Source organism: Erpetoichthys calabaricus, chromosome 15 (genome assembly GCF_900747795.2).
Source record: "Erpetoichthys calabaricus chromosome 15, fErpCal1.3, whole genome shotgun sequence".
NCBI lineage: Eukaryota > Metazoa > Chordata > Cladistia > Polypteriformes > Polypteridae > Erpetoichthys > Erpetoichthys calabaricus.
The window spans coordinates 21,489,176-21,507,287 of NC_041408.2; the positions used below are offsets into that span (position 1 = coordinate 21,489,176).

At 39.5% G+C, this 18,112-nt stretch overlaps 1 protein-coding gene across 3 annotated transcripts in view; it reads right to left on the minus strand.

The window, feature by feature from the left end:
- Positions 1-4,076: 4,076 nt before the first annotated feature.
- The window catches only part of mark1 (MAP/microtubule affinity-regulating kinase 1), a 409,722-nt gene continuing 395,686 nt past the window's right edge, over positions 4,077-18,112 (minus strand). For all 3 annotated transcript variants that reach the window (XM_028820601.2, XM_028820599.2, XM_028820600.2), the window contains 2 exons: positions 11,033-11,077; positions 4,077-6,190 (listed from right to left, as the gene is read on the minus strand). In XM_028820601.2, the coding sequence (XP_028676434.1) occupies positions 5,839-6,190; positions 11,033-11,077 (397 nt within the window). In that variant the 3' untranslated portion in view covers positions 4,077-5,838. The remainder of the gene's footprint in view (positions 6,191-11,032; positions 11,078-18,112) is intronic.

Below are 18,112 nucleotides of genomic sequence, written 5' to 3' on the forward strand. Positions count from 1 at the left end.
CGTGCTGTTACGTTGTCATCATTCATTTTATCCACTGTCTTTCTTTCATTCATATGTTACGTAGGCACGTACCTTTTATCTTCGGCAATCTCATTCTCTAACCAGGCCTCAGGAGCTAACCAGCGTAACACTGTCCACCACCCCTTTCGTTATTCCGGCACATTGTTGACATCCGTGAGTAACAACAACTTACTAAACTGGAAGGTGGTCTACGCATGCGTGGAATTTGCGGACAAACAAAGATCAAGATCCAAATGAAGATTATATATAAAGATTAGTTAATTTAAAGCACAACAATTTGTTCAGTTTGAATGTCTGTGTTTTAAGGTGTGATTGGAGTACTACAGTCTTCAGTAGTATAAGCCTGGAGGAGATTCTTAATGCAATGCCTATGTTTTAGCTGTCTCTCTACTGCCATCTAGTGCTTCTTCTTCTAATTCATTTGTAGACAAACAAAGATCAAGATCCAAATGAAGATTATGTATAGAGATGTTACTTTTGTTGATTATCTGCTGTATTTTTTTGCCTGTGTATATATATGTTCCATGTGTTTTGTGGGTGGTCCCCCAATAGGTGAGGCCACCTTGCCTTCCACCCTAAATAGGCAGAGCGTCTCCCACAGTTTCCAGTGGTTCATTTCAAATGCAATTAGGAGTTTTGGTGAGTTACTGTGATTTCTTCTGTGCTTTCTGGATATTTTGAACCTGTGTTCTGTTTTTTGACTTCACTTTGGATAAAGTACTTTATTAACTTGGGATTGCCTTTCCTCCTTTATGCCCTTGTGCTCCTAGTATAACAGAGTATTTTGAGAAAATAAACTATATTTTGTGAAGACATGGTGTTTGCTGGGGTTTGTCGTTAAACACCACAACCCGTGGCAATTCTGGTTCCAGCGCCCAGAACTGCATTGTTGGACTTGGTACTCCAATACTGGTGGTGCGGTGAAGGAGATGATCACATCCTCGTGGACAGACGCTGGAGGCTCTTGCAAAACTGCAGGGTCTACAGAAGTGCCCAGTTTGTGAATTCTGACCACAGACTTGTTGTTGCTACTCTTAGGATCCAGCTTAGGTCCAGTAGGTTACCACCTGCTAGGAAAATGAGCCTGGAGTTGGCCAGACTCCAAGACCAGGCTGTTTTCTAATGAGTCTGCATGCAGTTTGTGTGAGGAACTTGCAAATTTGGGTATGACTGCTGATCCTAATGTGATGTGGGAGATCTTCCGTGACAAGACCCTGAAGGTTGCTGAGGGTTGTGTTGGTATTACCGATGTTCCCAGAAGGAGGTTAAACAGCACAACCCGTGGCAATTCTGAAAGAGGTTTATGGGACGTTCATGCTTCGGGACTCCTCGTTTATATCAATACGAACCACCTGCACAAACTGATATGCTGATACACCTTCAGACTTAGTGTATTAATTTAAAGGAAACAGATTTCTTAGTCAGGATCCACGAGCTGGAGGAGGGTAACAGTTTTTATGATCTGGATGATGGTGTTTCTTTTGCTCAGGTTAAAATTTGGTACCTGTTAAAGTGATATGTTATCCGGGCAGTCGGAAGCAGACAAAAAGCACTGCCACAGCCAAAATGAGTACAGCCACCACTTCCACCATTGCTGCAACAAAAACACCTGCCTGTGCCGGCACGTATACCTCAGTCAATGCAGAAAGCAAGTCCCATTTCTTTGCTAAGGAAGAGTTTCGATCCATCTGTTTCAGGTTATTTTGCCATCTCATTCGATTTGCTAACTCCACAATATGCTGTTTCATCCGTTCAATGCTTGTGGTCGTTTATTACTGTTAACGATCTTGTCTGTTTAGCTGGTCTGAAGATAGTATTCCTGGAAGTTGCTGAAAACAGTCCGCAAATTTTCAATGATCCTCTGACCGTCACCAAAACTATGCCGACGTCTGTCGAGAGCAAGTACAACCATCTGAGTGTTGTCGAAAAAGTGAGAGCAAAAGTGTGGAGCCGTGAGGCACAGACGTGTGGCTCTGAGTGTTGTCAAAGGAATTTGGCTTCAGCAGGCAAAGCAACAAGCAATGATACAGAAGGATCTTGGAAATGGGCATTACAACGAAGGAAAATACGAGGGGGCTAAAGTCGAGCTAGAAGTTAGAACTGATCATGTCGTTTCTCAATGTAGTGTCCCACCCTTCTCAATGCACTTGTGCCACCTGCCTGGATTCCAGCAGAATAAAAGGCTCTGTCTTGTCCTCGCAACTACTCGTGCACCACTTTTTTTCACACCGTCATCTGTCTTGCGGTCCAAAGAGGTGGAAATCTGGCGTATAAGGAGGATGTGGCAATACCTCAAACTTCACTTTCTCCAGACAATCTTTGGTGTTCTTAGCAGTGTGGCATTGTCTTGCAACAAAAGGACTCCTTGAGACGGCAGTCCCTACCACCCAATAGCAGGCTTCACGTTGGTCTCCAGCAAGTCACAGTAACTTGCACTAGTAGCTGTAGTACCCCTCGGCATGTAATGTTCGACAATAACTCAGGTGCACGAGTGATCGAGAGGACAAGACAAAACCTTTTATTCTGCTGGAATCCAGGCACTGCTGGGCTGGTAGCAAAAGTGCATTGAGAAGGGTGGCGACTCCATTTAGAAGCGACATGATCAGTTATGTTAAGGTTCATTCCATTTTCTAATACAGTAATCCCTCGCTACTTCGCGGTTCACTTTTGCGGATTCATGACTTCGCGGATTTTATATGTAAGCATATCTAAACGCGGATTTTTCGCTGCTTCGCGTGTTTCTGCGGACAATGGGTCTTTTTACTTCTGGTACTTGCTTCCTCAGTTGGTTTGCCCAGTTGATTTCATACAAGAGATGCTATTGGCGGATGGCTGAGAAGCTACCCAATCAGAGCACGCAGTTAAGTTCCTGTGTGCTGCTGATTGGCTCAGTGACGGAGTGCTGCATTAACCAGGAAGTCTGATCTCACTCATTCAGCATTAACGTGCTCTTGCTGCTGCATTCAGGGGATCATCACCTTCATCGTCATCATTTTTACTGCGCAGCATATTCATCACCATCATCACGTCATATATAGCTACATGTACTTCGCTATACAGTAAGTGTAAACTTATCTACCGATTTCATATTGCTTAGCAGTTGTCCCTGTTCTTAATAGAGTAAAGGGTGGGTTGTAAACAATACAGGGAGGGTTTAAAAACGTCCAAATACACGTTAAATAATTAAATAAATAAATAAATATGGTGTCCCTACTTCGCAGGAATTCAGTTATCGCGGTCGGCCTTGGAACCTATCTCCTGCGATAAGTGAGGGATTACTGTAAATCCCATTTTCTAACTTTAGCTTGACTCTCCCTCGTATGAAGCAGATATCGAGTACTACACTAAAGGAACAGCAGCTGATGGAAGTAATGCAATTCTCCCAGCTAACCGAGACATGGCTTATTGAAAGCTCAAGAAGTTTTTGCGAGATGAAAAATGACAGCGATATTGCTATTACTTTGGATAGGACTGTACATATTCAAAAGCTTTTGCAGAAAGAGGAAAATACATCAAAACAGGTCACCTCAAGTACTACTTGGCATTTACTGTTTTAGTGTAGATTTCCGAGCCCGAGTGAGGATCAGGGTTAACGCTAAGGAGGTTAGATGCTAGTTTGTGTTTTATTTCAATTTAGTGATGAGTGTGTAGACTGCTGTAAGCTTGACAATGTAAAACAGATTTTTTTTATACAGTAGCAAATTAGTAATTTAAGTAAAAAAGTAATTCCTAAGAGTTTTCTTTTCCTCATTAGTAGATTTTGTTTTATATTATTAATTTACGTTGAAACATTGCTCACATTCTAACTTAAGGAGTCAGGGAAAGATGATCTCATTAAACGCACATGTGGTGTAGAAGGGGAATTTGTTTTTCATTCCTCTCTTTTCACATTGTGGTTTAGGCTTTTCCTCAGTCGTGCCGAGGGAAATTCCATGCTTTAAACAAAAAAAAAAAAACAAAGTGTGTATAATATTAAAACGAGGCAGTGCATTTCACTTTCAAATTTACTTGCAACTTGGAAGTTTGTTTCCTCAGGAAAAAAGCGTACACACTCCTTTTCAAAAAACAGTCATATTGTACTGTTTTAATTAAAAGAAAAAGAAATCAAAGCAAAACAACAACAAAACACTTTCATTGTTACACTCTGTTCAAGTAAGTTTTAATATAGTGCACCAGTGAGACTGAATCAAGATGACTTGCATCAAAGGTTCTTGACTGAACTGCAGAAGGGGGTGCAGGGTGGGGTGGGTGTTAGGATAAACATTGTACCCTCTTTTTATTTTTTTTTTGTTGTTTTGTTTTCCCAAGTGTCATTATCAGCTAAGGCAACAAACGTTACGTCCAGAACCATCACAGGAAGGAAGCTACATCACACACTACAATATCGTATTTACAGTCCTCATTCGGTGATGCCACTGCAAATGGCTTCTGCTTGGATTTACTCATGGTTCTGAAGACCGTCACAGCTTCTTATTGTACTTGTAAAGTCTTCTTTTAAATTAAAACTGCTTTATGTTCCTACTTTACACAAGAGATTGGGTGGCCCATATGTTGCTATTACAGTAATTACAACATGGAATATCATTGCACGGTTAACCTTTTAAGGTTAATTTAGTACAAAATAACAAGTATAAATGTACCAGTACTAGTGGTTTTACATACTTTTATAATCACTAATTATCAAGGAAAAAAACAAACAATAAAAGGCAAAAAATATCTTCTTTAGAATTCTTTTGTATAAGTGAAGGCCTAATAATTACAAAGCTGCACATTACAGGCATAATGTGAAATAAATAGAAGAATCTGATCAAATATTCAGCACAAGCAGGTTACAGCTGGGACGAGAAATGGTAGAGTCACTGAACAGGCACTCCAGCGTTTTCTGTGACCGATGCTGGAGCTTTGCTCCTCTTCCACCCACCGTCTGCCCGCCTGCCTGGTTTGTTACAGTCTCCCAGACCGAAGTCTCGGCGAGGGTTGTGCTACGGTAACAGAGGTGTCACAATATTCTGTGTACCAGCCGGGTAGCGGGTATTACCCACTCTAGCGTGCTAACAGAAGTCCAATTAAAATCAATACATTTCATAGGCTCGGGTCTTTTTTCCCAGGTGCTTATTATACTAGTGTGTCTAGCTCAGTAAAGGTGCTACAATGTACTCCTGTCTTCCAATATGGACTCTTAATATATATTTAATATTGTGACAACTCTATGTATATCAAAACACATCTTTACTCAAATATCTTTTTCAAAAGAAAATAAAAAATAAATCTAAAAAGAGAATTTCACATATTTGAGGTAAACTAAAAAAAAAAAAAAACAAACTAATTGAAATAAGATTAGGAAAGAATGTTTCAACTCAAATTACAGAGTATTAGACATTAAACATACCTTTTCTGTACAGATTCAGGACAGCTATACAACATACCTGTAGATGTTAAGCTAGAAGCTTCTTTTTCATTTGTACAACTCTGTGAACACATAACTGTGGACAGAATGCACGTACTGTATATATTTACCTGTACATGTGAAAAACAAAAATCCAAAAAAAAAAAAAATAATCTTCTTTTTCAAGCTACCGCAGTTTGAATTAATTTCACAAACAACAAAGTTTTGTTTTTATTGCAACGAGGGTCATTTTTTCTAATCGCTTATCTTACATTAGGACGGCGTGGTGGGTCAGACGGGAGGCTGTGGACTTTTTTTTTTTTTTCCCCTCCCACTGACTGGCCCAACACATGTGCCGCATAACCAGTACATTCGAAACTGTGTGTCATGTTTTATTCTACCCTGATCCCATTCCTGAAAGTTTTCTCATTTTACAGCTTTAGTTCATTTGCAATTTTGGATGCAATGTTTTTGAAGGCAAATGAGGTGCCAGATATCCTCTTAAAACGAACCCCATTGAGGGAAAGGCGGGGCAATTTACAGACTTCCATCTCCCACTGGACCAGGTTGTCCTGCCGAGCATCGCCATGTACACAGAAGAGCAGGAATCGCTCCCGCTGCTCATAGTCACAGTTGTTGGCATCCAATACTTTGCGGATCTCTCTCATCATATCATTGGGGTCCATAGAACTAGTGGTTTTCATACTCCAGGTAAACCTTAAGGACCGTGGCTTGGAATCCTTATCTTCTTTATCTCGGTCTTTGGGTTCCCCTGAAGTGCCTCTATAGGGGTAAACACAAAGAGGTGATTACTGAAAGAAATGTCAGGTATCCTAGTCCTTACATCAGTAATGAATATCTTTAGGAAAAAAAATGCATTTGCAGTATGTGCTTATTTTCTTAACTAGTATTTCTGCCTAATATATCCCATTCTTTTATAGGGATGATTGCACGCTACTTTGAAATGCTCAGTGCAGATGAAACTCTTCATCCATCTAGTAACTAACTCACTGATTTCTTCATAAGGTTACAGAGTGGCAGTACCTCTCCCACCAGCTTCCGACAGAGGGGAATCCTCGATGGACTGAACCACGCTTACTCATTACATCACAATTCAGAACTACCATTTAACCCAGTAATGCACATGTCTGAATTGGGAGGAATTTAGCTGGAAAAAAACACATACGGTGCGAGAAAAATGTGTAACATCCACACAGACATTAAAACAGATCTAGATCTCTAGCATGACTAGCCCGCAGAACTAATGACACTACAGTAATCCCTCGCTATATCGCGCTTTGCCTTTCACGGCTTCACTCTATCACGGATTTTATATGTAAGCATATTTAAATATATATCGCAGATTTTTTGCTGGTTCGCGGATTTCTGCGGACAATGGGTCTTTTAACTTCTGGTACATGCTTCCTCAGTTGGTTTGCCCAGTTGATTTCATACAAGGACGCTATTGGCAGATGGCTGAGAAGAAACCCAACTTACTTTTCTCTCTATCTTGCGCTGACTTTCTCTGATCCTGACGTAGGGGGATTGAGCAGGGGGGCTGTTCGCACACCTAGACGATACGGATGCTCGTCAAAAAATGCTGAAAGATTATCTTCACTTTGCTCCCTTTTGTGCAGCTGCTTCGTGAAGCGACATGCTGCACGGTGCTTCGCATACTTAAAAGCTCGAAGGGCACGTATTGATTTTTAATTGTTTGTTTTTATCTCTCTCTCTTTGTCTGCTCCTGACGGAGGGGGGTGTAAGCTGCCACCTTCAACAGCTTTGTGCTGCGGTGCTTCGCTTACTTAAAAGCAAACAGCCCTATTGATTTTTGTTTGCTTTTCTCTATCTCTCTAACATTCTCTGCTCCTGACGCGCACTCCTTTGAAGAGGAAGATTTGTTTGCATTCTTTTAATTGTGAGACGGAACTGTCATCTCTGTCTTGTCATGGAGCACAGTTTAAACTTTTGAAAAAGAGACAAATGTTTGTTTGCAGTGTTTGAATAACGTTCCTGTCTCTCTACAACCTCCTGTGTTTCTGCTCAAACCTGTGACCCAAGCATGACAATATAAAAATAACCATATAAACATATGGTTTCTACTTCGCGGATTTTCACCTTTCGCGGGGGGGTCTGGAATGCAACCCCTGCGATGGAGGAGGGGTTACTGTGTTAGTACCGTGAAGGATGGCCAGTCATATATTCTGGCCCACACCTCCAAGCTGCCAGATGGAGCCCTCCCAGCAGCATGGAGGTTCCCCAAATTCCAGCAGGGCCTCATGGACCTTGTAGTTTTTATAAACAGCCCTGCTGGATACCATGGGGACCACCAGGAGCCGCTGTAGGGAGGCTTGGGGAGTGTTACGTGCCCTATAACCCGGAAGTACGTCCTGGTCACATGAACAGAAGGAACGACGTGCTTCCGGGATGAAGAAAAGGACTTTTTATCTGACCCAGAAGTGATAAGGAATCACATGGACTGCAGGGTGGATTCACTTCCGGGTCAGGAGATATAAAAGGACCATGGGAAATCCCAGACACTGAGCTGAGCTGGGAGGACAGGTGGCTAAGTGTCTGGGAGTGGAAGACTGTGTATTATTGTTGATTAATTACAGTATTGATAATTGTATGAGTAGTGTGGAGTGGAGGGTGCTTAGTGCACTTTATTATAATAAAAAGAACAAGTCTTGGACTTTTACCTGGTGTTTAGCGTGGTACCTGAGGGTTCAAGGGAGCAGTAGCGCCCCCTACTGCTACAGTACCTACAGATAAAAATGCATACTAACATCTAAATGTTGTCAACATGGGCTGTGCTTTCGGCTAAACATCTGTAATGAATTAAGCTATGTTTTTAAATGACAATTGTGGCACTCTCAGCTTGGTGACGCAGTGGTAAGCACTGCTGCCTCTCAGGTCCAGAGGCACATGCTCAGTTTCTGTGCCGTTCTAAATGGACCCACTGAATGTGTTGAGAGATGGACTGCATTGGGTTCATGTGCAATTAAGGTCTTATGTTGAATGTTTGTATTCTACCTTATTTCTTCTTATCTATCCATCCATCCATCCATTATCCAAACCCGCTATATCCTAACTACAGGGTCCACGGGGGTCTGCTGGAGCCAATCCCAGCCAACACAAGGTGTAAGGCAGGAACAAACCAAGGCAGGGTGCCAGCCCACCGCAGGGCACACACACACACACACACCAATCACAATTTAGAATCGCCAATGCACCTAACCTACATGTCTTTGGACTGTGGGACGAAACCCACACAGACACGGGGACAACATGCAAACTCCACGCAGGGAGGACCCAGAAGCGAACACAGGTCTCCTAACTGTGAGGCAGCAATGCTACCCACTGCGCCACTGTGCCGCCCTCCTTTCTTATCCTTTTTTTAATTATATTTTGACACCGCAGCGACTGCACCTAATTTTGTTGTATTTGTTACAAATGACAATAAAGATATTCTGATTCATGCAGCTACGTTACGTTCAAGCCCTGCAACCCTGTGCAGGAGAAAGCTTAAGTATATAGTTAGAGGACGGAGCATTTCTAGAAGTTAAATACTTATAATTACTTAATCCTAAAACAAGACTAGGGACTGAAAGGTCAAAAGGGAAAACAAACAAGGTCTCAACTAGCTGTTGTAATATGCATTTGATTTGTAAAATGGGTGAATAATTCAGGAATGAGATACACTGTGAAGATGTCCAGATAAAGCAAACATAGAGAGACTGGGAAAAGAATCATATTTAATACTATAGTGTTTTGGGGTGAGGGCTCATCTAGATTATTAAAGTTTTTCCTGACAATCCCATGATAAATATAAATGAGAATAGAAGATAAATGTTTAAAGAAATCCCATAACTTGCAAAAGTATCTTTTACCTATGCAAACTTGACATGTCCTAGTTGGTTTGATCTATGCTGATATTTCAGTTTGTTAGCTGCTAGATGACAGAACTGGAGCGATGCTGATGCACATTTATTTTTTCAGCAAGTTTGAAACAGAGAACAGTAAGAATCTACTTGTTTACTGAATTAAATGTCTCAATTTTCAGGGTCACAAGAGGCCAGAGCTTTTCTTGTGAGCATCGACTATAAAACAGGAATCATCCCTGGATGGGACCTCAGACCACTGCTGGGTACCCCCACTGTTTATGTCTTTTCAATCAAGTAAAGCAAAGAAGAAACCGTCTCTGATTATGCCTTGGAACAACTGTGAGATTAAACATATGATAGAGGTAAGTAAACTCTTAGGCTTTGTAGCTGATCCTGAAACATAACTGCAAGTCATTTTAAGCTGACCAAAATGTGATTTAGCAATGTAACAATTTCACAGGTACAATGCAAACAAAAACTTTAAAAACATACTAATTAGATAATGAGTGCACATAAAGAATTTCCCATTGGGATTAATAAAGTATCTATCTATCTATCTATCTATCTATCTATCTATCTATCTATCTATCTATCTATCTATCTATCTATCTATCTATCTATCTATCTATCTATCTAAAGACACTGGCCTGTATAATAGAACCAGAACCAAGGCAATACCTGTCCAATAATTATTGTTAAACTGTGACCATAGAGTCCCGATTCAACTCACTTACATAATGTATATCCTAGGTTAACTCTTTTATGGTGACATTATCCGTACATAAACTCCAAAAAATGTTTTTTGACTTTAATAAAATTCATTGGTGGTTGATCATATATTACTAGACAAAAAGCTCGTTTCAACAACGTAAGATGAAACGAGCACGAGTTTGTGTCAGTAGTGTATGAAGAACAAATGATAAGAAATAATAAGAAAGTGATGTAAGTAATGATAATTAACTAAGAGGTTTGGAATATTTATGACTTTATCATGGCAAAAAATACTGTACACTTAAAAAAGACATGCTATCTATGACAACGTTTTTTGTTTGTATACTGGAGGCCTGTCAGTATGCAACTAAAGTTGTAAAATCTCTCTGTAGACTACATTTTTTGTGAAGATACTCTCACTGTTTGGTAGTAATTTCCCTTGATGTGGCCCATCTTTAACTTGCACCTTCACATCACTCGCCCGCTGAAAGTACTTAATAATAATATGTTCTTACGTATTATTTTGAGTGTGAGGGTTGGCTGTGATCGGGGCTAATATCCTACACCTGGGTGGAAGGATTTGGGATTTCAGAATAATAATCCCGAAATGCGTAGGCTAAATCCGCCGCCTGCTGCGATGAAATGCCTCTTTAGAGGCATTTGTATAAGTTGGAAGTGAGACGAACTTTGAAATGTTTAAGACATGAATGTACCTGTTGAAGACAGTTGTATAATGCGTAGGCTAAATCTGCCGCCTGCCGCGATGTTGGGGTTGGATTTTGGTCTCGTAAGGTTTTTCGGGCAGCGGCGCAGAAGGCAACTGCGCATTCGGCTTCGGACGGACGTGAGTGAGTGAGTGAGTGAGGAGGCAGGCGAATTATATATAAGATTCACCAATGCATACAGATTATTGGCTTTAACTCCCATGAAGCTATATGACATCTTCCTGCTGTGTCCTCCAAAGAAATGGTTGGTGGAGTTCGCTGACTCGTAACTTATAAGTTAAGCATCATTTGCAATTCCCTCCTACCTCAACATCTCTGGTCTCCCACTGGCTTCACTTTCTGCTTGGCTTCTGAAAGAAAATGTCGATAAAATAAAGATTACTACTGTATTTTTATTATTGTGTTTAATATTAATGTATACACAACTAAGAGGAGTCTGTGAGAAACTCCTGAAAAAGAAAGCATTTCATTTGTAGAATATAGTCTATAAATTAGATTCTTAAAAATATACATAGCGTTTATCACATTTTCTGATTTAATTATTAGGATTTAGAATTTTGGGATTATATCTAGTCATGCTCAGGATTACATAAGCAAAAACATTACAGTATTGTTCTGATCAAACAAGTATAACAAATTAAATGTACAACAAAAACAACATTGCACAAAGACATCTGTAAAACATACACTTTTACAGTATGAAACAATGAAACAATTGTTAGTTCAAGTCTTAATATGCTGAAAACAGAAAAAAAACACAACAGAACTGTGGGATGTCAAGAGACCCTTTCCATTTCAGCCTTACCAGTACACTATAGTTGCACTAAAAGAAGGCATCAGCCTGTTTAGGGATAATCTTCATACTTGCACTAAAAAGCCAGACACGGCAAAGGAAGTTGCTTAATATGCTATATTGTGAGTGTTACTTTTAATCATTTTATTTCTAGTCATTTTATTCCTAACCAATTTATTTAATATTTTTATTTCCTCAGTAAGATTTTACTGTGATTGTGTAATAGCTTTTTATTATTTTGCATAAAGATTTTATTAGGGATTATAACATTAAATTAGAAGAATGAAAGATCCTTGTAACTGGCAGTGTGCGCATCCATACTGAGGTACAATCTCTGTACAGGAAAAATGCGTCACAAGCCAAGTACAAATCTGCTGCTGGCTGACAAGAGATCTTCTTTAGCTAAGCGACAGAACTGGCAGCTCTAATTTCACTGACCTGGGTTCACGTCTCACCTTTGCTATCTTAGAAAAGACCACAAAGAGAGATTAGGAGCATCGCTCCGAGCAATTCCTCATTGATCACTATGTTTATTTGGTCTAATAAAGGACAAAACAACTTATGATTCGTGAAAAAATGATAAAATTTAGCTATACAGTGATCCCCCGCTATATCAGGGCACCCCGCTATATCGCGGAACAATTCAATAAGTACATTCTACCTGTAGTGTACTTTGCAGCCAATTCATAACAAAGCATACGGTTTTCAGCAGTCACTACGTGCGCTAGACAAATGTTCGTTAGAACAATATTATAATTTATAATAACTAATGTATATGTAACATTTAAGCAATACACTAGTAAATCATAAAACATACTGCTACGTACAGGAATACGTAGACAGAGTCACAATTCATAACGAAATGTACATACGCTTTTCATTTGTCACTATGCGTGCTAGACAACAGTTCGTTAGAACAATATGTATTATAATTTCTAATAACTATAACATAACTGTAAATATTGACCAAAATGCAGTAAAAAGTCAAAATGTATATAACATAATGAACTTTTAAGCAATACAGTACAGTAAATCATTAAATATACGTACATTGTACACTACGGTAGACAAAGTTTTGCGTTACAGTACCCAGGTGATTTCTTACAAGGCCCGTTATTGGCTGAAAGAGGAGACTCGACCAATCAGAGCGGGATTTTCATTCTCTTGGGCTCTGATTGGCTGCTGCTAATGACGCATCTCAGTTCTCTGCGTATCATGTACCTTGCTTGTGGTCCGATTGTTGTGAGCAAACTTTTTGTGAGCTTTTCATTTTGTTTTAAGCCCTACGATGGCTTCTATGCGTCCTGCATCTTCTAAGCCTTCTGGTAGTAATGAGCCTAAGTGCCAGAGGAAGACCTTGACTGATCTGTGGTTAGTTCTCCAAGATGTTTGGAACAACCTACCAGCCGAGTTCCTTCAAAAACTGTGTGCAAGTGAACCTAGAAGAATTGATGCTGTTTTGAAGGCAAAGGGTGGTCACACCAAATATTGATTTGATTTAGATTTCTCTTTTGTTCATTCACTGCATTATGTTGATTGATGAAAATAAATGATTAACACTTCCATTTTTGAAAGCATTCTTTGTTTACAGCATTTTTTCACACCTGCCTAAAACTTTTGCACAGTACTGTAGTTTATTTAGTCATAAATACCCCCTCTCCCTTACATCTCTTAAATCACTTACAGATACTTAAAGAAAATGTTTTCGTCAGGTGTCCAGAGGCACTTCTATCATTTCTTAGATTTAATGAATCTATAGTTACAAAAGGAACACTTATTAATATCAATGTAGCCAGCAAGATTTGCACTTCATATTTTATTGTCTTCAGTCTCACTCTTTCTAAACAGATTTATTTCCTGAAACTGATACTCTGCTTCTGAAAGCTGTACACATATTCCATCGCGGTATCAGTAATTTGTGGTATTTCAATAAAATTCCCTTCACATTATTTAAATTTTCTGTTCATTAATGTTGGCATCAGCAATATTAGCCTTGTTTGGATGAAAAGTCAAAAGATATTTGTGTGAAACACATGCATGTCCACTTAACATCATACCCTAGGTTTATTGCATCTGGACTGTACTATCATAAGATATCTCAATTATAATCTTTACTACACCACTGCTGGGGGTTTATTTTTTTTGGATGTGCTCTGTCTCTGTGTCAGAGGACTGCTTCTTTGCTAAGTGTGTCTAGCCTCACTTGGGGTGGCAAAATGGGGAAGGGCTGGGGTGGGGAGAAAGACAACAAATTACTTCTTATTTATCCTTTTAACCCCGACACCTATAAGTGCCAACATGATAATAAGCTCTGTAGCCACAATACTCAGCAACAATATGAAATCAAAGTTAAAGCTATTGTATGAAACAACATACTTTTAGGCCTACTTAAGTTTGCGAAATGTATTTATAGGAAAAGACAGGTTTTGCAATTAGAATTTAATCTCTTGACAACAAAAGAAACTGAACAGCTCATCTTTAAATCATGAGATCATTACTGTGAATACAGAGAGAAGGCAAATAAGATCTCAGCTGAACAAATCCACAAGCAGGAACTTCACAATGCAATAACAGAAATTATCAACACAGTTAGCTAGAGACAACAAAATTCTACCTCTAACTTTTCGCCAAACATTAATTACCGTCTTTCCAAAGAAAAATAAGGACTTATTACAATATGCATCATACAGACCAATTTCACTTCTGAATAATGATGTTAAGATACTCTCCGAAGTTCTAGCTAGAAGGGTCGAGAAAGTGCTTCCATCTTTAATATCACAAGACCAAACCAGATTTATTAAAGACAGACACTTTGATTTCATGGGAGAGTATGTTACATTAAACAAACGTCGAAGATTAAAAGCTAACACACCAGAGATCTTATTTTCGTTGGACACAGAAAAAACATATTCACATGGTTGAATGAGACTACCTGTTCACCACATTGCACAAATTTAGGTTTGGCCCCAATATATGTGCATGGATCAAACTAGTCCAGATGCCTGGTTGTGATAAAAATGCTGTTTCAAACTACTTCAAACTCGAACGTGAAACTCAACAAGGATGTCCCCCTATCACCACGGCTGTTTGCAATCGCCATTAAGTCATTGGCCATTCACTTTTGAAATGTATCAGAGATACTGTAAAGGAGATTACCAGAGAAGGACTTGAATGGAAAATATTAGTTTATGAAGATGATATGGTACTATATACATCAGACCCACAAACCTCTATACCAGCAGTCCTCAATGCACAAGCAGAATTTCAAAAGATATCTGGAATCAAAATGAATTTGAATAGAAGTGTTCTTTTTCCAGTGAACTCTGTCTAGCACACAGTATTACACCGGACACCTTCCTACTTATTTTAGCAGATACTATAAGTTCAAATACCTAGATGTAAACATCACAAGTAAATATAAAGATCTTTTGCAACAAAATTTTGCTGTCAGCATGGAAAACAATTAAACAAGAAATGAACAGATGGGTCTACCCTTCATCATACATTAGCAAGGAGAATGTACTGTCAAGATGAACATCCTTCCCATGCATCTATTTCTTTTTCAGAGCATCCCCATATATACTGTATTATCGAATTGTTCCTTAAGACATTAGATTCAATTAAAACCTCATTTATTAGGAATTCGAAACATTCATGCATCCAAAGGGTGACTCTACAACAACCTAAAGCAGAAGGGGGCATGGCACTACTTAACCTTCAGTTTTATTACTTGGCAGCAAATATACAAGCTATAAAGACCTGATGAATACACAACACAAACTGATGAATATACACAAGCCCAGTCTTCAAGAGAAATAAAATCTTGCTGTACTTTTTTATATGCCCTGCTTTGTGCCCAAGTAAATACAAATTATCATCAATACAGGGTAGGATTCAAAAGTAATGAGCCTTTGTTCAAAAAGACAAATTTATTGAGCAAATCGGTACAACTCATTAATAGTCTTCAAAATAGGCACCTCCTGCATCAATACACTTTTGTAGGCGGCTTTTCCATGACTCGAAGGCGTCCACGTAGGCCTGTTCCGGGATGGCTGCAAGGGCTGCCTTGACATTTGCTTGGATGTCCTCGATCGAGTCGAAGCATTTTCCTTTCAGCGCTAATTTTAAGCGCAGAAACAAGAAGAAGTCAGAAGGCGACACGTCCGGACTGTAGGGAGGCTGGGGGACCACCGGAACGTTCACCCGGGCCAGGTAGGCACTCACGATGAAGGCGGTGTGGCTGGGCGCGTTATCGTGGTGAAGCTTCCAGCTGTCCTTGATGTCCCTTCGCTTGCGCGCAACACTTCTTTTCAGCCTTTTCAGGACTTCCAAGTAGTAAGCAGCATTCACGGTGTGTCCTTGCGGGACAAACTTGTAGTGGATGATCCCCTTCACTCCGAAGTAGGCAATGAGCATGGTCTTCGTCTTCAACGTGTACCGTTGCTCTAACGAACTTTCCATTCCGCCGTGTAACACACTACCGCACAGGGGTTCCCGTCAAGGCCGATCCTACCGCTCCGAAAACTCGGAGCGGTAGGAGCTCCGTTGCGTTGTGAAGCCAACACCAACCATTGCCGTCGCTGGCAAGTGGGGCGCGCGGCGAGGTACATTCGCGTCAGAACAAAATGAGGCTCATTACTTTTGAATCCTACCCTGTATACTGATAATCCAATTGTCCATCACTCACTTAGAATATGGAACCAATGCAGGAAGCACTTTAAAACAGAGAAGCTTTTATCTGTTTTTCTATCCTCTCAAACCTACACAGTATTTAATGTTTGGAAAATGTCCATTATTAAAGCACTTAGAGATTTGTATATAGATAATATATTTGCATCTTATGAACAATTATGCTTCAAATTTAACTTCCCATTAACAATTTTTCCACTACTTTCAAATCAGAAACTCTGTTAAAAAGAACCTGCCCAATTTTCCTCACCTACCACCCAATAATATATAAAAATATCTTAAAATCTCTTCCTTTCAAAGACCCTAGGGTATGTTGGGGAAAGGACCTTTCACTTAACATCTCTGAAAAGGAGTGATAGGCAGTTGTGCATAGAATACACTCTAGCTCGATATGCGTAAAGCATTCAATCATCCAACTTAAAATTTTTTATTAAGCACATTTATCTTGTTTAAAATTGTCCAAAATGTATCAGGGCAAGGTTCATCCTGTGAATGTTGGAATTTAGCTCCAGCCACATGTTTTGGGTATGCAATAAATTAGCATCATTCTGGACAAAAATCAGCCTTGGTGTCCCAATCACTCTTAACCCATTAACAGCTGTGTTTGGTGGACTCCCAGATGGAGTGGAGAAGGACAAATTGATTGTAATTGCTTATACCACACTACTAGAATGTAGATTTATCTTACTCAACTGGAAGCCCACCTGTTAGTCAGTAGGTAAGTGATGTTCTATACTATTTGAAATTGGAAAAAATCAAACTCTCACTTAGGAGGATCTGTTCAAAACTTTTTTAAAATATGGCAAGATCTAATTAATTAAATCTTAGAATAGCATTTATATCGGGGGAAAAGAATATTATCTTTTCTTTGTTGGTTTTAAAGATTTGCTCTTGTTGTTGGCTCTCCTCTTTCTCTTTTTGGGCAGGGGTTGAATTAGGGTTTGTGAAGTTTGACATGACTGTATGGAATGTTGTTTTCTTTACATAATGTCAATAAAATTAAATAATAAAAAAAGAAACGCATGCATGCCCATTGTGAAGTTTGCATATGTTTTCCTGGTTGACAGTTTTTCTGCTGGCAAACTGGTTTCCACATAGGCAGGTTAGGATGCTCTATAGCATATTTAAGTATCATGCATCCAGGCCCACTGTATATGCAACTATCTCCTGTCATATAATGACATTTTGTCCAGGTTTTGTGCCTAACATGTGACTGAAACCATAGTCACCATAGGCCTGGGTATCTATAACCCTGGAATGGACAATGTGAGTTCAGTCAATGGATGGATCCCCAACTATTAGAAAAACTACCCATGTTATCTGTCAAAGACAGGTAATAGAATTAATTTAAAATATTTGATATCTCTTGCCCTATATACACCTTCAGGGCATTTCCTCTGAATTCTCATGAGTGTCTGGACCGCTGCGCTGTCAAGCACACTCATGTAAAGCCTGCTCCTCAGACTCTTGTCATTTTGAGGCACCTTGCTTGCCTCCAATCCGTTTTTATAATTTCTGCCTTTGAAAGTGACTCTCAGTGTGCCTCTTACGCTTTTACTACTCCTTGTGTGTCTCACATTCACATTTCCTCTTAAGATCGCATCACCAAATCCAAACTGACCAATCACACAGAGAGACCTTAGCGTTTTATTATACAGTTGATGTATGAATATGCCAAGTTATAGATGACATTTGGTATGATATACTGTCATTTTTACAACTAATTTTAATCAAATATACAGTGATCCCTCGCTATATCGCACTTCGCCTTTCGTGGCTTCACTCCATCGCGGATTTTATATGTAAGCATATTTAAATATATATCGCGGATTTTTTGCTGGTTCGCAGATTTCTGCGGACAATGGGTCTTTTAATTTCTGGTACATGCTTCCTCAGTTGGTTT